This window comes from Vanellus vanellus (assembly GCF_965231255.1).
Source record: "Vanellus vanellus genome assembly, chromosome: 6".
NCBI lineage: Eukaryota > Metazoa > Chordata > Aves > Charadriiformes > Charadriidae > Vanellus > Vanellus vanellus.
Genome location: NC_138911.1, coordinates 20,584,981 through 20,611,990, shown reverse-complemented (window position 1 = coordinate 20,611,990; position 27,010 = coordinate 20,584,981). Strand labels below are relative to the sequence as shown.

General features: G+C 48.7%; 1 protein-coding gene across 1 annotated transcript; it reads left to right on the top strand.

The window, feature by feature from the left end:
• LOC309673113 (uncharacterized protein) lies at positions 1-24,635 on the top strand (the record flags this gene model as incomplete). The annotated part of the gene is made up of 13 exons (XM_082484827.1): positions 1-66; positions 585-670; positions 1,505-1,544; positions 2,250-2,330; positions 10,928-11,035; positions 14,987-15,096; positions 16,035-16,083; positions 17,510-17,630; positions 18,562-18,656; positions 20,167-20,232; positions 21,614-21,713; positions 22,904-23,056; positions 23,260-24,635. The coding sequence occupies 13 exons, from the start codon at positions 1-3 to the stop codon at positions 24,501-24,503; spliced, it is 2,319 nt and encodes a 772-aa protein (XP_082340953.1). The 3' UTR covers positions 24,504-24,635.
• Between the last annotated feature and the right edge of the window lie 2,375 nt (positions 24,636-27,010).

The following is a 27,010-nucleotide window of genomic DNA, read 5'->3' as shown; positions in this document are numbered from 1 at the left end:
ATGAAGAAAGATATAGAGTCTTTAATAGCCCAGGAAAAAGCGGAGATCGTTGCCAAGTATGAGAAGGTAACAACCTTGTGTTTCTCCCTGACATGCTGGCTAAGGCTGAACCTATTTAATTAATTAGGAATGCTTTGAATAAGAACTTTTGCCTCCCTGCAGTACCACCCCAGTAAAAGTCATACTATCAGGCTTTGTGCTGGCTCTCCCTACCTGCTTCTGCCTGCACAACCCATGTCACCACATCCCCAGAGTTTCTCACGGATCTTGTGTTTACTTAGCACAGATACTGAAAGGTCCTGGGCTTCTAGTGCTCCAGTCCTCCCTTAACACCTTGATGGCACATGCCCAACTGCACTGGTTTCTCTGATGTACAGCCCTTCCCAGCCCGTAGCCGAGGCACACCAAGGATGCTGGATAGACTGAACTTGTGCATTTTTCTCTTGCCTGCACTGTATTTGTCTCTTTAGAGCAGGTTTTGGTCTCCTGGCTCTGCCCCTTCTAGCATGCAGGGGGGGACGGATGCAGGCACTGGGTCATTCCTGATGCTGGGGCCAACTCACAGGTGTCCTTTCTGCTTTCAGGGCAGGCAGGAAGGAGCTCAGATTGACCCATGGGAAGATGCCAATTTCACGCTGTATAAAGTTACAGACCGGTTTGGATTCCTGCAGTAAGTCCTCCTGCCCTCACTTTTACTTTACCTGCATGTCTGTGGAAACCATCCATCTGCCCTGAGCGTAGCAGACCCAGCATCTTTCCTATTAGCCACTCTGTAGCTTGGCTTGATCAATGCGGGAGGAAAGACTAGATTTGCCTCCTCCGTCAACCACGTGTTCAAATACTCTGATGCTTTGAATCTGCTGCAAGGCATGGCTCAGAAATGGTTTCCCATCACAAGCCTGGTGTCAGAAGGTGCAGGCTGGTGCTACTATGCCTCTGTGGAGGCCTGCGTGTGTAGCAGAGGGAGAGGCTCTTGCATTTGCACCCAATGATTCAGGGAGGTGTGGGAAGAGATGAGACAAGATATCTGATCATTCTCAGTTCCCTTAGGAAATCCCCATCCTAAACAAGGCACAGATGACTTAGATGCACATCCTGTGCCTGGGGAGAATGCTTAAAAGAACTATTTTTATTCCAAATCCAAACAAAAATTTATAATAGTAGGTTTCTTGTGTGCAGGAGAGGGGTTAGAAGCTATTGCTGTCCAGAAATCTCTCCCCTCCTACTGCCTTTTAATTGCTCATCATTGTGTATTGAAGAGGAGCATTATGCCCACGATTTCCAGCAACGCCTGATGTCCAGTGCTTGATTACCCATCTAGCAGCTCCCATAGGGTGGTGGGGTTTCAGCTGGTTCTTCCTCGTTGAGGATAGCTGTAGGAAAGGCACAAAGCCCCCAAGCTGTATCTCCTCAGGTGCCCATGGGGGTCCCACAGCTGCAGCACCCCACACTCCTCTGCACCCTTTCTTGCCCATAGAGTAACCGGTGACCCCTTGCTTTTCAGCGAGCAGGAGCTACCAACTCGCACAGCCTTGGAGGAGAAGGTGAGAGCTGCCAACTCAGTTGTCATGGGTATCAGATCCTTATCACACTGGCTGGGGAGGGCGATGGTTTTTGAGGAAACGAAAGTGCAAGTGAGAATGAAGCAAGCAGCCAGCACCTGTTGCTTGCACAAAGGTGGGAACTCTGCAAGATGCCCAGTGGTGTACGCTTTTATTTTACTGGGTCAGGCATCTCCCTCCCTGCACCTTTTAAAGCAATTTGGGGCTTTTCCCTCTGCTTTGGCACAGTGCTCAGCGGCTGCAGCTTGAAAAGTCCCCCCACACATGGGGGAAAGCGGTGTAGGTAACTGTCACCTCCATCCTCATCTCCCCTGAGCTGGGAGTGTGTCCTCTGTTAGGATCCTGCCAACTGGGACTAAATAGCATCTCGTTTCTGCTGATCTGATACGATGATACGATTTGAGGCTAGCTGAACCTGCAAAGATTTTTGTTGTCAAGGAATACTCCTCTTGGAAATGCTTTCTCTATGTTAAGCCTGTGTGTCTTGTTTTTACCAGTGCTGCTTTAATTACCACGGCCTGAAATTGCTAGTTCCTGCAAGCACCTGTGGATTGTTCCTATCCCTGATGTGAGGTCTTTGCATAGAAGTTTAAACCTAAAGAGAATGAAGTTTTGTGTTTTTAGGAGGTATCTTCTGGGGGGCTTTTTTTTCTTAAATTTGTCTTGTCTTCTTTTCCCTTGCATCAGCAAAAACAACAGGAAATCGAGCGTGTGGACAAGTGGCTAAAGATGCTGAAGAAATGGGGCAAATACAGAAATAGTGACAAGGTAAGGAGGAAAAGAAAGAGCATGTGTCCGGAGGGATGGGAATGGTGCATCCTTCCAATGAGTCAGGCTTTCGAAAAGTTGATAGAGGAAACCAGAGATCACCGGAAAATATTGCCTAACTCTACCCATTAGTCTTTAATATTTTAAATCTTTCCTTGAAGTTGCTGGGTTACCAGTTGAGGGAACAGTCCTGTTCAGACTATGATAGTTTTAAAAATGGTTTCCTAAATGCTGCTGGTGTGTTTGTACTTCTGGTTCCCTGTGCAAGCAGGAGCACAGCAGAGATGTTAATGTGCCCAGCTGGGTCCCTGCAGGGGGTGTTGCATGCCGCAGGTTGCTTTTGTGTCTCCACAGAATGGTATGGGGAGATGTGACTGATACGATCCAGCTGATGTTCCTCATCATTCTCCCTGGAGGGAGTATTATTTGTCTAGGACATCATCTAGATTTTGCATTTTGCTCCTAGCTGTGCCTGTGAGAAGCCCCTTAGGTGATAGATTGTGTGCACCCATCTGTGGAAATCAAGGATGGAGACACTGCAAAACTGAGTTGTTTTTAATAAATAATATTTGTAATGTATTCCTGTTAGAAACCTCTTGAAACAAAAACCCCTTGAACCTAATGACAGGACGCTTGCTGAGTAAGGAGAGGAGCATCATGCCTGACCTGCTCTGTTTATGGGCACTCTGTGCCAGAGAGGGCTGAAGCCCAGCATCACCTTGTCACCATGGCCTCTGCAGCCTTCTTGTTTGGGAGGAGGAGCAGGATGTTTGGCTGTATTGCCTCTGGCTCCTAATGAGAGTCCTCAGGAGAAACAAGCTCAGTTAAAAGGTTGTGCAAAGGATATCTGCATAGCTGCAGGGGGTGCATCAAGCAGAGCAACCCCCTTGCCTGGCCATCCAGAGTGATGTCAGGTTCACCCAGCCAAAGACCAGCTGTAGTCTCATCATTTAAAAAACAAAACAAAACAAAAACAAACAAAAAAACCCAACCCAAATCTTATCTTCCTTACAGCAGGGATGGGGTGGAGATGGGCATGGAGTTTTATAATCCTTTTGTTCATTTCAGGGTGGTTCTAATTCTGTTGTTCATTGGTGCTGCTCCACAGGCAAAAACAGAGGCTCTCTTGCAGCTTTGGTTTTTCTAATTAGAAGTTAGCACTAATTGGTTAGTGGTCTTGTCAGTTAAAACACCAAATTCCAGCAGAGTGCAGGAAATTCCTTCATTACCCATCCCAAACATCCTCCAGGACCTGATGAGTGTTTTTAGCATGTCTTGGCTTCCCTGGGTCAGCCAGTGGGGACAGACAGGACCTGGGGGGCGGGGCGCAGTGTGGAGCGGTAGCAATTGCCATTTGTCTTTTGGATTTACCCTGATAATTAGTGGGTGTGTTAAGCACGCTGCAGCCGACATTGCTTAGATCTGCTGGATGGCAAGGGGCTAGACCAACAAGCAGGTTTTGAGCGTCTTTGGGTCAGAAAATCACAGAGCTCTTGTAATGGAATAAATGATGTTATTTATAACAGCCTGTAAATGGTTGATGACTCTTGGGCACAGATGTGGCATTGTCCCCATGCTGGGGGATTGGAAATGGCCATCCCCCTTCCCAGCAAACAGAGAAGTGGCACTTGGCCCCAAGCAAGGAAGGAGCAGTCTGGTGACCCTGGGGAGTAGAAAGAAGCTTTGGTTTCAGTCCTGTCCAGCCTAACATCCTGCTGCCTTGTGCCAGTGCAAGTGCAGGCAGGAAGGTCTGTGCATTGGAGCTGCTAGGCAGCGTTAAGTGCAAGGACCCTGAGAGGCACAAGAAAAGCGCTTTAAAAAAAAATAAAAATTAGGTTATATCCTCCACCTGGATGTGCAAACCCGTGCTCTTGTGTTGAGAGCATGGAAGCTGCTTGGAGATTCCTGCTGCCACAATTGGATGCAGCTCAGATGTGGTGTTTCAAGGACCTTATGCTGGGATCGCAGTCATGCCCCTCAGATGGTTATGGTGGTTTTTTTTCTGTCTAAAGTAAATGTGGCAAGCCCTTGATCTGATTTTTCTAAAGCAGAGTGGGATGGTTTTGTTCCCTCTCTGAGCACTCAGGCTGTCACATCTGCATTGCACATTTCCTTCAGGTTTGTTTTTGGCACTTCACTGACGTGATGGAAGCCCGAGTGTCACAAGATGGCAGCTCTGTGTTATTTTAATAAAGACTAGGATGTCATCTTTGGAAAAAAAACTCCTACTGAAGACAGGAGCCTTCCCTTTGATGTTCATTTTGATAGACTGCACTTTATTAGAGGGGGGGAAAAATCTTGTTCCAGGAACCCCATGCAGTTTCACAGGGAAGCTGCCCTGACTTTGACTCTGCATGAGTGACACAGAAACCCATCTTGTTTTCCAGGCTGAGACTTTCTGGACTTCAGGGCCAACCTTTTGAGTCCCAGTTCATGTGTTGGAGCTGGCAGACAGCTGACCATATTGAGTGCTTGAAGTGGGGCTCTTGGTTTATCAAGCAGGCTGTCATGTTTTGCAGCATCTTAGTCAACCTTAGGTTGTTGTCTCAAGCTTCTGTGTTGTGAAATGTCAGCAGGAGGAGGGAAGTTGTGTACCTGTGCAGGCCCCAACCTGTCAGTGAGTGAGAAAGCAGCTTATTCAGGCATGAGACATCGCCAGAGCACAGCAGGTTTTGCTTTCTGTTTCCCCACCTGCTGCCAGTGTGCACCCCTATGTGCTGCTGGTTGCAGTCTGAGTATTGTGGCAGTCACAGATTACAGGAAATAAGGCTGCGAAAAACCCTCAAGAGGAGGGCCTCTTACAGTCCCTAGCCCAGGATGGCCTGGCTATGCCTAAAATCATTCCTGGCATAACCTCTTTCAGGATGAGCAACAAATAGGATTATCTTGATTAAGGTGATGCCCTTGTGCTCATCGCCTCATCAGATCTGTCTGTGTCTGTTCTAGACACATTTCATAGTGATCTGATTTAATTTCAGTAGCGTCATCAACAAAAAGTGACACCAGAATAACTCCTTGCATCAGGGGGTTTAGACTGATGCAGTGGTGCCTTTTCCTGGCTGTACTCCCATGATGCAAAGGGTACAAAAATAAAGGAGACCGTGCAAGGACCACACTGCTTTGCAGAGTTAAAGTATGTCAAACCTGCGAAGAAGCGCTAAATTGTGTAATTCAAGAGAGGCTCAGGTAGTCTGTGTCCTCTTCACTGCTGTTTTAAACCCACGTTTAAATACCAACTTGACTCTGCTTGGGAAGGTTAGGAAATGGTTAGTGCCATATATACACAGTTAAGGCAGCACAGTTTTGCAGAGAAAAAAGATGCTGTGCTCCAATAGTGTGATATTCATCATAGTCCTGAAATAAGTGGATTTCAGCCAGAAATATCAGTCCTAGGAAGAGGATATGACCTCTGCATCATTTGCAAGCTGCTTCTTGCTGCTGGCCATGTGGGATGGGACCTTTAGAGAGGGATGTCTTCAGCCAGAGATGTCTGGTTTTTAGGCAAAGCCTGTCTTTGTGTACAGGGGTAGCCTTGTCTCTGCTAAGGTCATGGGAGTGCAGAGCAGTTAATCCAGTGCATGCCAGCAAAGCGGTTTAGGATGAATCAGGGCTCTGTATGGACTGACACAGACCCCCAAGAGCGAAAAATCTGCCAGTGCTGGGGAGAGCCAGCAGACGTTTGTCATGGCAGGGTCGGCTGAAGTCAGATCTCCTGCCCGCAAATGCCATGGGAAAGAAAAGGGGTTGTGCCTGGGAGCTGCAGGGTGATTTCAGCTGCTGGTTTTTGCAGTTATGGAAAGGAAAAATGAGCAATTTTCATTTTCTTCTCCCCCAAAGGTAGCCCTGGTAATAAATGTAAATGCCTGCCCGCGGCACATCAGCTTTAAATTTGCCTCTGCTTTGCTGTCAAAGCCCCTGCAGACCTGCTGGCACCCTATCCAGCATATCCAAGGCTCCAGCTGCAGGGACAACAGCTGAGTTGGGAGCAACCATTATCCGTACAGGAAAAAAGCCACACTCAGCAAAGTCTAGGCTGCCAAGTGTCTTGCATGGCCACATCATCAATCAGGCAGCTTTGTGGTGCAAAAAAGAAGTCCTCTTCTCCAGGGTGGTGGTGGTGGTGGAGACTTCACCCACCACTCCAGGTGAAGATTTTCACATCTCAGCTCCTCTGGCACATCACTTGTGAAGGAGTCCTTCCTCTCCAAAAGGATCACTCTTTGAGCCCAAAAGAAACTGAGGAATTGGGACTGCCTCCCACTTCAGGGTGTTGGTGGTGTATGATGGCTATACAGAGAGGCTTGAAAGTGAAATTGCCATGCATACCCAAAATTTGGGCATTGCTCCTGCAGTCTCTTCCTGGTAGACCATGCACATGGCTGGCTAACAGTGACAGGCTCCAAAATGTGAAAGTGGGCTGAAATGTGTATATTCTGCTTTAAAAAAACCATCCCACCCCTCCCAAATTCTTTTTAATTTCAGTGTTTTAACTACTGCAAAAAGATGTCCTGTGTTTAAAGGCAGTGACTCCACCCCTCTAACTAAAGACCTGGAGCACTTGGGTGCTTCTCAGAGGAGATCTCTGATTCAGGAAGATGGAGCTCAGGTCTGTACTTCTATAGTCTTCCCCATCTCATCTACAGGAAAGAAAGAACATGGAGAGGAGAGAGATGAGGATGGAGCGACGATAGCCTCAGTGCCACAAGCTTTGTATGTTAAAGCCTAGAGAGGAAATGGCAAAACCTGGAGCAAGTTTTAAGCACTGTGAGTTCAGTCCTTGGCTCTGACACAGCCTTTCTACACAGCACCTTGAGCCATCGCTTTGACCACCATCATTTCCATTTGTGAAACAGGATGATGTCCACTCTTCCTGCCGTGTGTTGGTCTGTCTGTCAGTCTGCATGGGACAGACATGTACTCTCTTCCCATCTGTAAGGGCTGAGCGGTTTATAAAAGACAGAAGGTGATGACCTTGAGGGTTCTTTTTTTCTTCTCACATGGAGCAGGAGTTGCCATCACCTGCTGCCTTCCCTTCGTCAGTTCATCCCAGCATAAATGCTGCTTTTAATGATTACTTCCCTATTTTCCTTCAAGTTTCACGATGAAGAAAAATTGCTCATTTTTCCTCTGCATGACTCAGAGCTCTGAGGTTTTATCACTTTCATGTCTGGAGGCGGTGGGAGGAGGAAAGCCCTTGGATAAATAACAGAGAGGCATTTCAGTTCAGTTCCATCTCAGCATGTTTTGTAACTCCCCTCTTCCTGCCACACTCTAATGATTTTCTCCACATGAGAGACATTTACTATATGCCAGTGAGGGTTGCGCTCATTAAAGTCCAACAATACCAGCTCTGGGAATTCAAAACAAAATTATTTTCTTCCCATGGTGCTGAGCATCATCTTCTACCTTGGCAGCTGTCAGTCAGTCTCTCCTAATCCATTGGAAATGAAGAATTTTTTCTGAATTGTTGACTTTATCTGAATTGGTACATACTCTAATTCCTTGATCCCATCTCAGCCTTTGCTTCATGGATTCATGAGAGCTTGCAGGAGCAAGGCTTTCACAGGCACCTTATCAGTACCACTCCGGGGATGTGGTTCATCTAGCCCCATCACTTTGTGTCTCCTGATGCGTTGCACCTCTTTTATCCTTTTATCTCTTTTATCCCCTACTCTTGGGGAATGGGAATCTCTTTTTCATCTCCTTGGTCTTTCAGTCGTGGGGATGAAGCTGTCCAGTGTGAAGTTTTGCTGTCTTCCAGAAACACCTCCTCATGTGAACTTGGACGAGCACGTGTGGCTCCCCTGGGTGTGCAGATGGTGAATTAGTGATCATAGAATCATAGAATCATTTTGGTTGGAAGAGACCTTTAAGATCATCATGTCCAACCATTAACCTAGCACTACCCAGTCACTACTAACCACGTTCCTCAGTACTATATCTACTGAGCTTTTAAATACCTCCAGGGATGGCAACTCAACCACTTCCCGAAGCAGCCTGTTCCAATGCTTGACAACCCTTTCTGTGAAGAAATTTTTCCTAATATCCAGTAATTTAAACGTCCCCTGGTGCAACTTGAGGCCTTTTCCTCTTGTCTTATCACCTGTTACTTGGGAGAAGAGACCGACCCCCACCTCGCTATGACCTCCTTTGAGGTAGTTAAAGAGAGCAATAAGGTCTCCCCTCAGCGTCCTCTTCTTCAGGCTAAATAACCCCACTTCCCTCAGCCATTCCTCATATGACTTGTGCTCTAGACCCTTTATCAGCTTTGTTGCTCTTCTCTGAATGCGCTCCAGCACCCTGCTGTCTTTCTTGTAGTGAGGGGCCCAAATCTGAACACAGTATTTGAGGTGCAGCCTCACCAGTGCCGAGTACAGGGCAACAATTACTTTCTTAGTCCTGCTGGCCACACTATTCCTGATGCAAGCCAGGATGCTGTTGGCCTTCTTGGCCACCGGGGCATGCTGCTGGCTCATATTCAGCCAGCTGTCAACCAATACCTCCAGGTCCTTTTCCTCTGGGCAGCTTTCCAGCCACTCTTCCCCAAGCCTGTAGGTTGCATGGGGTTTCTGTGACCCAAGTGATGTCCCACTTAAAACGTGGGATGCTGTTGAATAGGATGGTGGCCTTCCATGAGGACATCCTGGTAATGAGATGCTTTTTAGGGGGCGATTCATATTTGGTGTGTACAGAGGGGTGGGCAGGATCTTGTAAAGGATTTCTGTAGGGTATGGTCCTGGCTGTGCATTGGACCTTCAAAGCTGGTGCTAAGCAATGCCTGGGGCAAAGCAAGCATTTTGCAAGTGCTGAGAATGGGATTTTAAATGTTAAATGTCCATTATGCTTACAGGATCAGGATACATTACACTGACATTTTCTGTGTCAGCATAAATACTGAAATATTTACCATAATGTGGTAGAAAAGTGTTCTAACACACATCTAGCTCTCCTAGTATTACATGGTGGTCTTAGCATTTATTGTGTAACTGTTTTATATAATTATTTTGACTGGGATAGTGGTGCTATTTCTTTGTTGTCCCCTAGCCTGTCTACTTGAACCCTACCTCCTGTCCCATCTCATACTAGCCCTCTGGGACAAGAGCTATCGTTACTGTGTTTTGCACTTCATAGGTGCCATGCAGACTGTAGTGAAACAAAGAGCATGGGTCTGTGTTCTCGAAAGCTGCGAGCTCAGGTGGGTTGACAGTCAGTGCCATGGTTTTGGTCTTTATAACTTTGTGCATAGGCTGGCTTTAAAAAGTCAAGCTAGAAGTGAAAAAGCTGATGAGGTGAGATGGGTCAGAAAGGAGAGGTGACAGGAGTAGATGTTCATCTTGGTGTAAGAGATGCAAAGGCAACACAGCACGACCATGTCCAGAAAATCTTCTGCTAGGATCTTGATGCTTCCCTGTGAATTGCAGCCCTTGTCTTGCATCAGCCTGAAATGCGTGAAGCAGAACATCCTATGGAAAGAGAAGAAGGATTTTGAAGGAGGTCGGATGCATTTGTAGCCGGTAGCTCCAGTTGATTGCCTGGTTCAGCACTGCCCTGCTCAGCCCTGAGCTCATTTCCATGACTGGGAATCCGGCACCTCTGTCCCTTCCCAAGGAATTACCGGGTCCTGAGGGATCGCCATGTCACAACATAAATCGCCTCTGTGGCTGGAGCTTGGGCACATGAAGCAGGTCCTTCAGCATACCCCAGGGTCCTCGGGAACCTGGAGGAATGCCATAGTTGGCTTTGTAGTGCAGCTGCAAGGCATTTCACGGGTGGGATGAATGAAAGGATGGAAAATATTCAGAAATGAGGCTTTTTTTCTTCTTTATTAAGCTTTTTCTTTTAATGAGAGAAGTCAGGGATGGAACAAAAGCTCTCTTTTCTGTTTTCCATTGAAATTTAATGGTCTCTTTAGAGAGAGGGGACTTTATGACAGAAATAAAGGGAAGAGGCATCTGTAAGATGAAGTGAAAACATAGAGGCAGGAGGAGGAACACATGCACGTTTGTCCCCAATCCCCCTCCTTGCTTGAGGAGTACCCTGCACATTCAGGGGAGAGCCCTTGTTGTAGCCCAGTTTCCTTTGCCGCCTGTCAAGCCATGAAAGTTGCTGTGGACATATCCCCGTGCCTCTCGTGTTAAGGGTTCTGTGCTCCAAGGGGAAATGTATTTTTCTCCCAGTCCCTGAGGATCCAAGTGAGAACAGCCATGCCAGGTCAAATCAAAGACTTCAAAGACAAGGGTGCTGCTTCTGTCCTTTGAGAGGAGTCCAGGGGCCGGCTGGTGTGCATGGAATGTGACTGCTGTGAAGCACCTGAGATGTCACCACGTATAAAGGGGATGGTCCATGTCCAACTCTCCAGTAAGGTTAAAAGCATGAGACGTGGCTTACTTTTGACTGAGTAGGTGTCTTCGATGGATGCAGGTGCTCAGCTCATCCATCAGATTGGAGATGCCCCCTCTGCACGAGTACAGGCAGAGGACGTGATTGATTGAGGTGTCTGCTCAAATGGATGGTGGTCCAGAGCAGCAAACCATGGAGCAAATCTATTCTGCCACCAGCAGGACCAGCTAACCTTGCACACATTTCCCTCCCCACAGATGTGCCGGCGAGTATACAAAGGGATCCCACTTCAGGTGCGAGGCCAGGTCTGGTCGCTTCTGCTGGATGTCGAGAAGATGAAGAAGGAGAATGAAGGAAAATATGAGGTACGGGCTCTTCCTGGCAAAGACAACAGGAGCAAGGTGATGGGGAGGCTGGTTTGGTGGGGCTTTACCGGCTGGGTTAAGTCAAGCCTGTGGCAGATGCAGTTGTCTCCATCTCCACCCGCATGGGCAGTAGAGAAATGGGGTTTTCTACAGGGATGCTGTAAGGGGCGGGGAGGGGGAAACCCAACCTCCCTCACAGGGTAGCAGCGTGCCAAGCACCTTACAACATGCGCTGGCGGAGGAGCCCAACCCTGTCAATGAACTGTTGTGACCGCTGAGAAGGAAAAGCTTAAAATTAGTGAGGACTGAAAATGCAAAGGGGATAAACTCTTTAGCATGTTAGCCAGCTGCTTTCCTTAATATGCCGCTTCCATTTATTTTGCTGGAAGCCGCTAGCAAAGATACTGTCAGTGTTACTTCATCCTTAAGGCAAGGTGCAGGGAAGAGGGAGGATAAGCTTAGCAAAGGTACCGCTCAAAGTTCCTTGAGCTCCCTGGAGTGATGCAGAGTAGCCAGGACTACCCTGAAGTGGGTAGGTGCTGGATGGGGCGACCCCAAGCCTCTCGGTGTGCTTGAAAATTTCACTCGGGGCATTTTGAAATGCGCAGTAAGGTCAGAAGCCTTAAACCAGCTGACAGTGGGTCATTAGTCGAGAAACCCAGTTAAGGCGGGGTGAGGGCAGGTCTTGCAAACTTGACAGGGGGTTTCTGGGCACAGGGTCCTGGCTTACAGCTTAGATGTGCAGCTGGAAGTTGACTGGCAGCGTTTGAAGAGCTTCTTTTATCTTCCATCTTCAATCTTTTATAACTGTCTTGAAAGTTTCTATAAAAAATCAAATAAAAATAATTTTCTATTAAAAATCACTTATTTTCTCTGCAGATAGGGGAAAAGCCTGCCTTGCATTGCTTTCTCCCAGAGCACTGCATGCTGCGGGCTTGGATTCCTTGGTATAAAATAAGAAATTTCTGTAGTCTGCATTGAACAAGAACCCAAATTATGGGGCTTGCTGTATTTTGTTATTTTTTATTTCAGGCATCTCAGCTCCTTTACACTGCCTCTTTCCATAGGCAATGTGCCCTTGGTTGATAATTAACTTGTTTTCCAAACTTGTGTTATAATGTAGCTTGCATTACGTACCAGGGTGGAGATCAGGGTGTGGTGGAGACAGTTATGTTTCGGAGGAGGGAGGTCAAGTGCGGCTTCCAGCAGGTGTTTCTAAAAATCCCTGCCTATTAAGCAGGATGATGCTAATGCATTATGGTTAGTCAAGCGTAGATGTTAATAGCGAGATGCCGCTGGGATGGAGTCATGTACAGGGGCTTGGGGAAAGCGGGCTGGGCTCACAGCAATAAGCAGAGATAACTAAGCTCTCCCAGCATGCAGATTCTTATCATGCTCCCTCCCTCGAAGCTGTACTGCGCAGGCAGGGAAGCAATCCAAACAAATGAAAGTCCCAAGGAGTTTATCAGTGCTCCAGAGGGGTCTGTGATAAACAGGAGCTTCAGGTTTTAATAGGCTTTGCTGGATGCAAACCCCCTACAAGCTCATTTTAATCCTCCTCTTCTTTGGTGCCACCTGCTGCCAGTAATTAGCTCTCCTCTAATTCTTCCAGAAGGGGCTCAGTGCAGGTCCTAGGTGAGGGGTTTTGCTTTGAAGAAGGGACCAAGTCGAGGGGCTGGTCCCAAGGCCACCTCACTTCTCCTTGGGGCATGAATCATGGCACAAAAGCCTGGCTTCTGCATGTGCCTTGAGTTCTGAGCATGCCACCTGGCACGTGCCATGTGATTTATCTTTGTTTATACCCACTGCTCCCTCTGTAGAGATGTTATTCCCTGCGCTTAGGCTGGTGATGGAGCTACTTTTCCAGCTAAGTGGGATACCTTGCTCCCCATGTCCATGTTGCCTCTGGAGTGATAAAATTAAACCTGGCACAGTTGCTTTTGTAGTGCTTTATCTTATCCCAGCTGTCCTCCAAGTCCACTCCATGCAAGTCTCCAAGTCTTCCTCAATGCTATGGCAGCTCTGTTGTCCCTGATGCTGGAGAAGCACAAAGGCTACCATGGAATGTGCCACACTTGGTTTCAACTTGGGTGTGATGCTCTGGCTCTCTGGGGTTTTATAGCCACAACAAAGAGGGCTGGAGGAGAGCGGAGAAGGTGGCAGGAGAGACATACTGGTCATGGGGGAGAGCAGCGGCATCCTGGCTTTTATCTGCTGCTTTGTAAAAGGTCTCTGGGACAGGACCTCCAGCTTCTCAGCCTCTGCTCTGCCACTGGCTTGCAGGACTCACAGTGCTAATGAGCTTGGCAGAGCAACTGTGGAGCCCCCAGGTTACTTAAACAAGGGGAAAAGGGAGAACAACCTGTCCTGGGCTTCTTGTTTACTACCTGCAGAATTAATAAAGCCTCCTGGGTGCAGGGAGGTGACAAAATGCTGTGCAACCTACCTGCTATTCAGGTGCAGTGATTTAATACCACCCTCCCACCCTGCCAAAGCAGGGTATTTGACAGTCTTTGGGAGATTTCTGTGTTGTTCTGGCAGGGAAAACAAGAGGGCTTTTGGCAGGGAAATTTGAACTGAAGTGACCCGGTGCATATGAATAGTCATCTTGTCTCAGGTAGTCTGTCTGCTTTGTAGAGGGCAAGAAGCTGTAGGAAGCAGAGAGCACCGAATTTACAGCTGTGCTGTAAACACATCTGGGCGCTAATGACCTTTTTATGTTCCCCAGAGCTGATGTGGCCACCTCGGGAGATTAACAGCAGCCTGAAGGCACCTTGTGTCAGGCTGACATGCATTTGTAGGATGGCAGCTGCTGCAGCAGATGATTGAGTATCTATGCAGATGTGCTATTTTCTGTCTCCTGTGGTGAGCGAGGAGGGGTCCTGACTCTGGGCTCCAGGCAAGCTGTGCTTGCTTCTCACTGCCGCTGCCCCTAACCTGCAGGTGGATCTCAAGCTGCCTGAAGGCAGTCACAAAATGTATTTTATTAATGCATTTAGCCCTGGAGATATTAAATAAGGAGGGCAATTGCATGATCACCAGTGGTATCTAAAGGCTGTGAGATTAGATGCTGTGAGATTAGATGCTTGGCTATAGCATAATGGTCCTTGCCTGCATGCACAGGGCTGCACAGTGCAGTCCCATCCCACAGAATGGGACTGCAGTGGGATTTGTTCAAGGAGCATATCTGAGGGCACAATTGGTTGAGGTGGGCTTAGCTTTGATTTGAATTTCCTTCCCTTATCTGTGTGTTGCTGCCTTACATGATTAGCTAGCATGGGAGGAACATGGGGATTTATGGTTCTGAGTTTGGCTTCTATTCTGGACTCTGCCAGTTCCTTAAAATTTGCACCAGTCTAACTGAATACCTCAGAATTGCTTTCCTAGGTGAAAATCCTTAAACCTTTTCTGCAGTGGAGGTAGTGGCTGGAGATCACTTCATGGAGTCCATTGTAACAGTTTAGACTTTATTATGACTGAGCCTCTGAAAAGCTCAGGGACTCAGTGCTTATGTCTGTGTGTTGGTTATAGTAGTGTATCATTCCTTAAGCACAGAGATCTCAATGCTTTATGACAGCCAGTCCGTGTACAAATCAAAAGAAATCAGAGTGGAATTTAATTATAAAGGTTTTAGATTCTGAAAACTCGGTATCTGCATTGGAAGATGGGCGAAGACTGGCTTGGCAGCTGCCGCTGTCGTAGTGTGTCAGCATGGGGTTGTCCCCTTGTCCCCGGGGCAGCAGCACGGCCGAAGGGTCAGGGATTCACCTCCAGGCTGCAGATTGTTTCACACTGCAAGACAACAGTGTCCCTGAGTCGCTATGCAATAGCTCTGTGCAGCTCACACTCCTGCTGTATGCACACTCCTGCATGCCTTCTCGCTGCGTGGAGAGAGGTGTGGGCTGAGATGGTGTCTGACTCCTTCCTCTTGTCTGCCCCTCTCCCTTCTAGCAAATGAAAGAACAAGCAAAGAGCTTTTCATCGGAAATCAAGCAGATAGATTTGGACGTTAACCGCACCTTCCGAAACCACATCATGTTTCGGGATCGCTACGGAGTAAAGTGAGTACAGGAGGCTTTTGTGGCTGTGCGGGCATCAGTGCCAGTGAGTATGCATGGGATGAGCTGAATGGGGTGGCCACCAGCCCGCTGGCTTGGGATGGCCACCAGCCCCCTGGCTCAGAGCAGCTCACAGGAGAGCAAAGCCATCTCTGCCTGCTCCCCAAACCATCAACACATGGTACCACCTTGAGATGTTGGGCTGCTGATTCTCTCTTTGGACAGGTCCACATGGGGCCACGTTCAGCCCCAGTTCTTGAGCCAAGCATAAGCCTGTTGCGGTGCCTTGTCCCCCAGGGTGCTAGGGCTGCAGTTGCAGAGGGCTTGGTTTGGGATGGCTGGGACAATGGGGTGGGTCTGTTGGGAGCTGGGTGGGATGGGGTGTATGTGGCCTCCACAGCAGATGGGGTTGGAGAGGTTTGACAAAGTGGCTGTCACTTGGATGAGTCACACCTGGCTGCCCTACACAGCTGTACAGTCTGCGAGGAAGCATGCATTGCACACCTATATGGAGGTGGGGAAGGGAGAAAGGAACCTACTGGTAAAATGGTGGCAGTGCTTTCCCCCAGGATGTGTAACACTTGATGCCTGGATGGTTGCAAGTCTATTAAAAACCCACCACCACTCCAAACCTGAAGAGTGGGTGTGTTGGCATGTGTGGGTACATGCATGTCTCTCCAGGAGACCTGCTGATGGAGCAGGCTGGTTCAGCCACGCTCTGCAGGGCCACTGCTGACTGACTCCCCCCTGAAGGAAGAGGTCGCATCTCACGTGCCCATCAAGGTGCTTTCTGGTTCTGTGGGCCTTGCTCCTTGCAAAAGGCATAAGTACCAGTTGGCTGAGTGTTTTCAGAGCCTTTGCTCTCTATGCGTACGCATTGGTGTGCACACGAAGCTGGAGACCTCACGCTCAGGTGTTTTAATATCCTTCTTTCTTCCCAGGCAACAGGCACTCTTCCATGTCCTGTCAGCATACTCGGTTTATAACACCGTAAGTAGTAAGTTAGTCCAGTTAAAGTGAACAGTGTTGTACTTTGTTTATATATCTCTGTATAAAGTTTTTAAAAAAGCTTTATATATATTTATATATGTGTATAAATGTATGTGTGTATAAATATATATACACACCCCACATTTACCCAGTGGTAATTCCAATTTTAACTCTTAATACTGGCTTGTACAGACAGCTGCAAGACTCACAGGCAGCACAAGACTCTTTGCATAGTTGTTTCATTCCCTTGTTCATTTTGTCACCTGGTAAATGACATCTGGCAGATGCGATTTGGGCGAGTGTCAGCAAACAAGGGATTGCCCGTTGGCTTTCTAGCAAGACTAGCCCCCTGACTGAAGGTCTGTCATGTTTCTGACTTCTTGTCATACACTGAATGGCATCCTTGTTGAAAACACTGATTTATTATAGTGAAACAGTCATTTATAGCTGAAGGGCACGGGCAGAATAATTTTAAATTAGCAGCTGAACCTACTGCCTCCATCTCCAGGAGGGGACAGTTACCCCAGGAGGTGCAGAAGATGCTCAGGGAGGGTACTGAAGGAAACAAAGACCCTGCCTTCCCTCATACCAGATAAATGCTTACCAGATTTATTTATTCTTTAATTACTTCAGTGCTCACATGGCTGAAGGAATCCAATCCAGTATTGGAGCCACATGTTATTTATCATCCCATCCCTTATTCCTTGAAGTAACAGCAGGCACCTCTTATGTTAAGGTTTCTGTCCTTCGCCCTCCTTGCCCTTGCATTGCCTGCAAGCGCCTCATCTCCTGCTGGTGGACATGCTAGAGCGGGTCTGGAGAAGGGCCACAAAAATGGTCAGAGGGCCAGAACACCTCTCCCTTGAAGAAAGACTTAGAGTTGGGGATGTTCGGCCTGGAGAACAGAAGGCTCTGGGGAGACCTCATTGTGGCCTTTCAATATGTAAAGGGGGCTTATAAGAAAGACAGAAAGACTTTTTACCAGGGCCTGTGGTGACTGGACAACGGGCAATGGTTTTAAACTGAAAGAGGGTAGGTTTAGATTGGACACAAGCCATTTTTTACAATGAGAGTGGTGAGATACTGGAATAGGTTGCCCAGAGAAGCTGTGAATGCCCTATCTCTGGAAGTGTTCAAGGTCGGGCTGGATGAGGCTTTGAGCAACCTAATCTAGTGAAAGATGTCTCTGGCCATGGCAAGGGGGTTGGGTGAGATTGTCGTCAAAGGTCCTTTCCAGTCCAAACCACTCTGAGTCAGTGACGTGGTAGATACTGTAGACATATGGGAGCTGTGAATTTGGGCAGAAACAATAAAGACCTTGAAAGAGGAGAGGGAAGCACAGGCAGCCTGACCTCCTCCTGTGGCTTTAGCATCATAGTGGGGTCTGGCAGCGTGGCAGCATGTGTGCTCCTCTTGGCTTTTGCAGGAAGTGAGCTACTGCCAAGGCATGAGCCAGATTGCAGCCATCCTCCTGATGTACTTAAATGAAGAGGATGCCTTTTGGGCACTGGCACAGCTGCTGACCAACCAGCGGCATGCGATGCACGGTAAGGCTGGGGCAGGATGTGGATGGGGCCTCTTGCGATGGCAGGGAAGACTGTTTAGGTTAGTCAGTAGAGCCTTGTTTCTCCTCACATACTTGCTTAAAGCAGGTGAGGCTTAATTATGTGCTGATGCAACCCAACTATGGAGCTGAACTTCACTCTTGGAGGCAGACAAGTTCATCAGAGAAAAATGTGGTTTAGCACTCAGTAATTAACACTTTCACAGAGGTGCTATCTTCCCTCTGCAGTGCTTTGCCCTTGGCAATCAATTAACTCAAGGTTACGAGTTTGTAAGAAGTCTCAAAGAAGTACATCCAAGAGTATCATGTCATACCCCATTTTTAGCATGCCATGAGCTATGTGCCCTTGTGTTTTTATGAAGATGTAATTCCACCAAATGTGCTGTATTATTTTACTTCAAGCACATTAAAGATCCTTTCGTCTTACTTGTAGTTAGCAGTAATCTATTCATAGAGAGTTATTTTATGAGCAGAGGGCTAAGCATTTTGGCTTGGTAACTCCGGACAATCTTAAACGTTTCTCCTGCTAGATTACGGGGCGTTGCACAAGTTTGTGGTGTTCAAACATCTTCAGCTTTCCTCTGAACCTTGGTAGGCACCAAGATGTGTTCAGAGAGGTCTTGGCCAAGCCACGTCTCAGGCAGGCAGGGGGTGGGGAGGTGAGTGGGTCTGCTCTGCAGTGCTGGGGTGAAAAGGAGCAGCTGGGGTTGGTGCTGAAGGGTGCTGTCGCCCACGTAGATGGGGTGAAGGGCAGGCTCTGGGAGGGATGCCAAGGGACGTAGCTGGGAGTGCTGTGGTCCAGCCGACTTCAACAGGCAATACAGAGGATGAGTTTCTGGAAAATGAGGCTGCCCCCGTGACTGCTCCAGAGCTTTTCTGATTATTTTTTATTTCTCTCATCTTTTTTCATTAAGGTTTTTTCATTCCTGGGTTCCCGAAGCTCCAGAGATTTCAAGCTCACCATGAGCAGATTTTAAGCAAACTGTTTCCCAAGCTGAAGAAGCACATGGTATCTCTTTGCTATTAGTCTCCCTATACTAATATCACGTTTTAACGCTAAAGCAATTGGTGTAATGTTCTGCCAAATAGACGCACAACTGAACATATTTCTAACTGTGTAGGACTGCTTCAGCTGCAAAGAGGCAAGCTTTTATTAAATGGAGTGCCTGAATCTCACTGAGGTGAATGGTTGCCACTTGCTCGCTGGTCATCATTAGTATAGGGACTGCTAAAATCAAAAGGCTTCTTGAGGAAAGCCAGACAGGAAGGCTCACAGAGCCTGCAGCAAAAGAAGCTGTTGCATACAGCAGCAAGGCTAGGCTGTCTTCTTACACCAACTGCAAAGCCCGAAAGGTGATGATGCTGGACTGGATTATTAGCCCTAAGTGCTTGCATTTAACAGCTTTGCTGCTGCTTAAAGACAGGTGTGTAAGGTTTGCTGTGTGTTTTGTTGCTTGGGCATGTCCAGTTGTTTTCCCTAGCAGATGGTACAAGCCCATTTGGTGGCAGGAGGCAAATCTGCAGGACACATTGACTGCAGTCTAGTGTCTAAGGCAACTATTTCACAACAGCTGCTCCCTTCCCCTCTTCCCCTCCCCCCCCCTCCCCCCCTTGCATTTGCTCTAGTCAGTTGGTGTTCAGTGGCCAAACTCCTGAAGGTTTCTTATGCTCCCAAGGGGGTCGGTGGCCTGGCTCCAGGAAAAGCTGTTTATATTACCATCATCTGCAGCAGCTCTTGCTTCATGCTGCGAACGAGTCAGCCCTGGCCATATAAGTGAAACAGAGCCAGGACAGGTTTTCACTTAATTATAGCCATGGGGATGGGGAAGGGAATAACTCTGAAAGCTGCTCGTGCCTCCTGGCTCCCAAAGGCTCCCCAGGTTTGCAGGTGCCCAGCACCAGCTGAAAGCAAAGACTGGCGCTGGCCGTTAATCCCATGCGCTCCTTTCTCTTCCCATGCCCACCGCTTTGCTGGCTTTGCAGCAACAGTCACATCAACTCTGTGTATGTGCAGGGTGCTGTGCATCCCAGCACCAGCCATGCCACACCATTAGCCGTGCCAGAAAAAGGAAAGCTGTGCATGAGTGCTGCACTGTGTGCCAGACAGGGGTGGAAAAGTGATAGGCTGGGGTGATGTTGGTGAGTTTTTTAAGTTTTCCTTAGTCTGTCAGGCTGTCCTGCTCCTGCAGCAGCCATGCCATGCAAATGAGGTAGTGCTAGCAGAGCTGGCTTGACTGTGCAGGTCTGGATTTACCTGTGGGATACTGCAAAGTTGTGGCTGAAGTCCGGCCACGTCAAGGGTCAGGCTCAATTAATATCTTGGGCAAAGAGCCAAAGCAGGGCTTCTACATTGGTATTTAAAGCAAGCACTCTGGGAGATAGACCGCAGCTGCATCCTGCACTCAGACTCCAGCATTAATAAACCAACCAACCAAGCTCCCCAAAAGCCCTATGAGTTGCTTGAATCTCCAGCAGCCAGCCTGGTGAAATGCCTGTCTCTCTCTGCTGTCTTCTCCTAGGACAAGGAACAGATGACTACGGGGATTTACACAACCAAGTGGTTCCTGCAATGTTTCATTGACCGGGTGAGGATGCAGGTTGTTTGCTGCTCTGCTGCTTGCATGCATAGTTAATCTGCCTGTTTTTTTGAAAGGTATCATAATTTGAAGAAGGTGTTAATATTTTATAAGGTGGATATTATGCACACTCTCATAAGGCAAAAAAAATTAATAGGGGAGAAGCTAAAAATAACTGCATGTCACTGATGACAAGCCAATTCCTGCTGCCTCATCATAAGCGGTCGCTGGGAGGTGGCTCAGGAGCAGCAGTATACGCTTCAAAGTAAGCAGAGGTCTTTCTCTTTGCCCACTGGCACTGCTGCAAAGGCAATTAACTTTGGCTCTGGAAACAACATAGGGAGAAGAAGAGCTGAAGGCACAAACCTGAACAAATAGCACTGTAGCAGCTGCAGGCAAAGCAGCGGGCTCAGCATTGAAGACACATGAAAGCGTGAGAAAATTACCCTGATTTGTCCAGAAGTAATTTGCCAGTCCTGAGCCAAGACTACTTTCTTTTTAGGGGCAGCATTGTGCTTGCACACTTGAACGCAAGATCCAGACTTGCTAATGTTTAGGACATCTGTGTCCCCTTTCTCAGTTTTCTGCTGCTCCTTCTATAAAATAGCAGATGACCTCTTTCCCTTGAGAGGGAACTCACTGCTTTGCAGTCTGTCACTAAAAGCTGTGTAAAATGCAAAATCCTTTTAAAAAGCTCTTTTAAAAGCTGCAACAGGCAGCTTGCCAAACTCCAGAGAGTAAGCACAGCATCCTAAATTTGAACTTAAATGTCACAGTAGAACTACTATTAATTTCTGTGTTGGTGAGATGCCTTAAATCTTTGCTGGGAGATGATGGGCTGCTCCATCATTTTGGATATCAGTTCAGTCCTGTTTGCAGAGGTTTTTCTAGTAGACAGAAATAAGCCTGTGTATAAGGAATACCACTTTTACAGACACCAAAGGATTGATTATTTTTTTTTTAATGCTTGAGTGAAGCACTGTTGGGCCTTCAGACCTATCCCATAAATAGTCCTTCATCTGTTTGGGCAATTTGGATGGATACAGGAGTGTTTTTTCATGCCTGCAAGGCTGAAAGATGACAATGCTCCCTCCAGGGTAGGGGAATCCCTGTGCTAGTGTACCTGTGCAGAAAGTATCTCCTCTTCCTGCATTCATGGCTGGGTTTTAAGTACTTTCCTGGTCATGCAAGGCTTTAAGGCAAAACCATAGATGATAAAACAGGTTTTTGTGTTACAGATTAATCCTGGACATCCAGTGCCTCACCCTGTTGTGTGTTTTGGTGCGAGGGGACATAGCGATGCCACTAACCTCTCTATCATCTTCCCATCAATCAGTGCTAACAAGTATGGTGCTAATGAACTGGTTTTTTGTTTGTGTGTTTGAAACAGACCCCCTTCACCCTCACATTGCGGCTGTGGGATATCTACATCCTGGAAGGAGAGCGTGTGCTGACGGCCATGGCTTACACCATCCTCAAACTGCACAAAAGTAAGGTCCCAGCAGAGTGTGTATTGCATAGCAGAGATGGCACCATGCTGGGCCACCCTTGTGCTGCCAATCCGGAAAGCCTTGATGGCCACTACCAGCCTGCTTAGTGCCCTGTGCTGGCCCCAAAAGGCATAGTCCTATGCTGATGCTCTGGAGGGGAAATGAGATGCCACGAGGGTTGAAATCCTGCACTCAGCGCATAGCAAACCCCACCTAAAATGCTCCCAGCTGCCTCTTTTCATGCTGCACCCCACATCTTTTATCAACACTGTTTTAGGGGCAATAGAGACAGCAACCCATCTGTCTGCAAAGCTCTATGGCAGTTCAGCTGAAAAGGCTGTAGGGGGAGAAAGAAAGCTATTAATAGACTTCTAAAATGACCAAAACCTGTTTTTTTAAAATAACATTAAGGCAGTGATGTTTCTACCTCGAGGTCTTTGGGACTTTGAACCCCTCCCCCCCCCATTAGCTAGCAGCCTTGCTTTGTCTTTAATCTGGGACAGGAGTGATGCTGATATTGTATGATGGGTACCTTTGGGCCAGTGGGATTTATGGGACTGCATGTGTTGGCTTCTGCAAACAGCCACCCTGCTCTTCCTTCAGTTGAACGAAGAACAGGCTATCCAGAAATACATCTTCAAGTATCCCGTTTGTTTGCAAAAACTGGGAAACTGGCAGGCAGCCAGAAGTTTCAGCCTGGCTGTGAAATCATCTCTCCTCCCTGAGGAATGTGGTGTGGATCAGCCTCCCTGCCTGCATTCTGTTCCTGCCTGCATCGCATCCTTGTCTGCATCCCTTCCTGCTGGCTGGTGCAGGTTGGCATCCCTGACTGGCGGTTGTGGCTTTGACACTGTTCAGTCTGATGCTTGGGGTCTATCTCATGGAGCTTTTCCTCCTCCTAGAGGTATTAGTGAGAACTTCCAGAAATGTCCCAAAATGTGCATCCTGGTCAGCACAGGTCCCAGCCGCACCATCATCCTGCCATTGCTGAGGTATTGCCCAGTGGTGGCATGGATATGTAAATGTATTGACAACCCTGAGCAACAGTGGGAAGGTGGGAGAGAGGCAAAAACGTTCAGGCTGTCCCACCCCAGAGTGGGAACAGCAGCAGAAAAGCAATGCAGCCCATGCTCATGCTACCCTACAATTTGGCCCTGCCGCTGCCATTACTCCTTTCTATCATCCCTCAGAGCGCTTGCTGAAGATGACACTGGAAGATTTACGGGAATTTCTGCAGGAGAAAATTGCCGCTTCCCTGCAGTACGAGGACGATGCTGTCATTGAGCAACTGCAGGTGTCAATGACAGAACTGCGCAAGATGAAATTTGACCTCCCCCCACCAGGTGGGTAGAGGGGAAGGCGGGCAGCCCAGCAGGAATGGCTGATGGTACCCTGGGGAGCAGAGCATCCCTCTGGTGTGGCTGGGAGCTGGGGCAGCCTAGAAGGGCTGGCACCCACTCTGCCTTCCTCACAGCCAGGGCATGCCAGATGCAAAAATGAACTGATGCACAGTTTGGGTTTTATTTTTTCTCTGCTTCCAATGCAGCAAAGCCTGAGGAGTTCCCACGGAAACCCTTGGGCCTGGAGCTGTCCCTCAACCCAGTAGCCATGAAGAGCAACGTGGCAGCCAATGGTCAGAATGGCCGCGTGGGTGAGCACCCTCTGGACAAGGAGCCCCATCCCTACAGAGGTCCCGGGGAGCTGGCAGAAACAACGGCGGCTGAGGCAAGGACTTGTACGCTCCAGAGTGAAGCAGCTGAAGCGACAGACATCCACCTGTATCCTCCTGGCGGGGGGCCACTGGGAGAGGAGGGTTGGGTGCAGCCAAGTGAAATGCAGGCCCATGATCACCTCCTACCTTCAGAGCAGCCTCTTGTCATCCCCAGCCATACCGTGGTGGACCACAAGTCAGTCTCCCTGCCTGCCCCAGACAAGCACGGCTCCTTGGATTCCTCTCTCCAAAACATGCCAAGTCCTCCTGACTCAAGCTCCGCTGAGCTTTCCGCTACGGACCATGCGGTATGGCAGCCTGCTGTCTCACTGGTGGGAGAACAAGCATCTTCCCTCTGCAAAGAGAAAGCACTCGATGCACCCCCCCATCCTGTGCCAGACAGCTGGCAGCAGCTCTCCAGTGCGTCGCAGCATAACGGCCCCTCCGAGAGCAAACGTGAGGAGGAGATGGCTGAGAAATGCTGCAGAGCAGCACTGGTGGACAAAACGGACTTGAGGCGCTTGGCATCCAAAGCTGCATCCATGGGGGAGCTTGCCAGCCTGCAGGAGAACAGGCCAGGGAGCACCACCGGCACTGCACACTGGCCGGAGAGCTTGGGCACACCACCTGCACATGGGCTGGTGGGTCGCAGCGTGCCTGTCTTACCCAGCAGTGAGTTGGAGGCAGTGGGGCTGGGCGAGGGCTGCCCCTTCCAGCAGGTGCCGTCCCCTGCGGTGGAGGGGAACAGCCCCTACACCGTTATTAAGACCACCACTCCCCTCCACGTGGCCCATGCAACAGAGCAGGACGTCTCGAACAGAAAGCAGGTGGCATTGCCTCTGCCAGAGACTGGACATCCCCTGCCTGCCACCTCCATGGCACCACCTCTTGCGCTGGACCTGGAGGAGGTAGATGCCCCAAAAAGCCTCCAGAAACCATTAAACGCACTGAAAGCCCCACGACCTCCCCTGAGCCCCAAACCAAAATTACCAGCACAGGTTGCCAAATCTCACTCAGAGAACAGTTTCCTTTCAGGCTCTCCTCCCCTGACAAAGCTGCCCAAATCGGTGACATTTTAGTAGGGATGGGGGGAGGCAAGGGAGAGGAAGCAGGTGCTGGAGCAGCACCCTCATCCTGTTTTTGGGACTTCCCCGTTCAGCAGGGCTGTGTTGAAGTGACAGCACAGCAGCCATTGCCTGTCGAGCGGTGCTTTGGTACGAGTGCCCGGAGAGGAGGTGGAGCAGTGACCGCCGGCGCAAGGAGGCACAAGGAAATTGGGTTTGCATCTTTCCTATGGACAAATTGGAAAGTGCTTTCATTTTGTGTTTCATCAAAGCTCCCCGAGCCTCGTTGCGTGTCAGGGAGAGGCAGAGCTGGTGAATGTGTTGCGTGTTTTCTTCTGCTCCTGCCTGCTGTGAGTACCCATGGCTATGCAAGTGGGCGCAAGGCATAGGAGTCCAAAATGCTTTCTTTATAATGCCTGATCAATGCAGCCAACAGCATTGCTTTCAAAGGCCTTTGTAGCAATAGATCTTTATTTCTTTTCCCAGACCTATGGTTGTAGGCAGCAGCATTTTCAGGCAGCGCCAGGGCAGCCCACTACTTACTCTATGCAATTCCACAGGCAGTGCCCAGCTGTACCCTACTCCTGCTGCAGCAGTGGATGGTGTCCTGGAGGGGAGGTTTAACAGCTGGTGAGTCCCTAGGAGGTCTCCTTGGTGTGATCCCAGTGGAGAACTGCCAGCGGGGTGGTTCTTTCCCAAGTTTTCAAGGTGACAAGGACAGCAATGAAGGTTGAGCCTGGTCTCTTGGGCTGAGTGGCCTTTCTGCTGGCCTTTCCCTCACAGGTTCAGGGCAGCGAGCAGGCTCACTGCCTTTTTGGTTGGCCGAACAGGAAAAGGGGCTGCTGCCTTGGGAAGTCTCCTGCTTTCACTAGCAAGCTGCTGGAGGTGTGATGGTGTCTAACCATGGTGCCCAACCAGAAGCCTGCTTTTACTTTTAGCAAGTTAAGCATCAGAGTGGAAACAGCATAAGAGCTGGGGAAAGGGAACACATTGCCCAAAACCCAGTCTCAGCCCTTCTGGTTTAGCCCACCCAGAAATCAACAACTAAGGAAGGAAACCTGGGCACAGAGGTTTGGAAGATGATGCTGTAAAGCAGACCACTGCTGAGGAGTGGGTGCCCACTTGCCCTTCATGTACCAAGTCCTGGTGCCCTGTCCATCTCCTCCCCATCCCAGGGTGTTGCTGTTGCACAGCCCAAACCATTCGCTGGAGGTGTACAGGGACCCAGGGACAGCTTGCCCCACTGAAAGAACTGGTCCAAACTCATGTTCCCAGGTGAAGGGACTTCAGCAGGAAGGCAAATCAATGGAAGCAGGAGGAGATAAACTAGTCCAGATGTGTGGTATTTGACTGCTGTCCAGAAGGGGTTGGCTGCAGATGCTACCTTAGGTGGGACTGCAGGTGGGATTCCCATCCCTTCAATGGAGACCCTGGGCAAAAGTTCCTTAAAGTTCTAAGAAGACTTTGAAAACTGGTTTTTATCTCGGAGGCTGCTTCAGTAACATACTTAAGCCTACCTGAAAGCCCAGCAGAAAACTTCCACTAAATTACTTTGTGGGGTTTATCAGGGTTTCAGTTTTGTTGTTTTGTTTGGTTGTTTTTTTTTTTTTGTGGTGGGTTATGTTAGCAGTGGGGAGAGCGTCAAAGGGTGCACCCTACCTTTGGATGTTGCCAGCCAGACCACAGCACCCTCAGCTTCTGTTGTAACCCCTGCTCTGTTGGAGACCCCATCTTCTGTGGAGTCTCCAACCTTGCCTGTCTTCTCTCCCTCTGCAAAGCAGGGATGACCCTATTAGCTACCTCGCAGGGGTGTTGTGAGGAGTAGAGAGTTGCGCTTTGAGGAGAGGTGCTGTATGAATGTTCAGTATTTGTGTTTTGAGACACCACAGGTCCTTTCTAGGACAATGGTGCTTGAATTGGTTTTAATTTAGAGTACATTTTTCAGTAATGGTGCAGTAGTTAAACCTATTTGTGTGTTAAAATACCTGGGGACTACTTCAGGACAGGTATAGATTGCCTTTCACTAGCAGCCCTGGAGCTTGCTGGGAAGCAATGAGAAGCATCTGAGGGCTGGTGGTCACCTCTGGGCTTGGTTTCTGTAGCTTGGGGGTCTGTCCTCTCCTTGAAACACACATAGGACTCCTGCTAACACATCTGAGCGTTTGGCTCGTGTGTGCAAGAGCCAAGACCTCTTTTCCCTCATTTTGACCTTTCTCCCCTCATTTTGGGCACACAGCCTTAACACGTCATGTTGTTATGTGCCCAGGCTCCTCACCCAGCATGAGTCTGGGATGTTTTGCAGTATTCATATTTTAAAAGGTAGTTTGCTCTAATTTTGGAGAGCTGTCAAATGCTCAGTAGCCAACACATGGTGTATGGTGTTCTACGAGAATATGTGGGGCTTCCTCCCCTCCAAGCCCTAATGGGAATGAGCAGCAAGGTCCTCGGTCACCTCCAAGCCTGGGGGAAGCCACCAGATGGCTTCAGTAACCTTTGGACCAGGCAGACACAGGCCCTCCCAT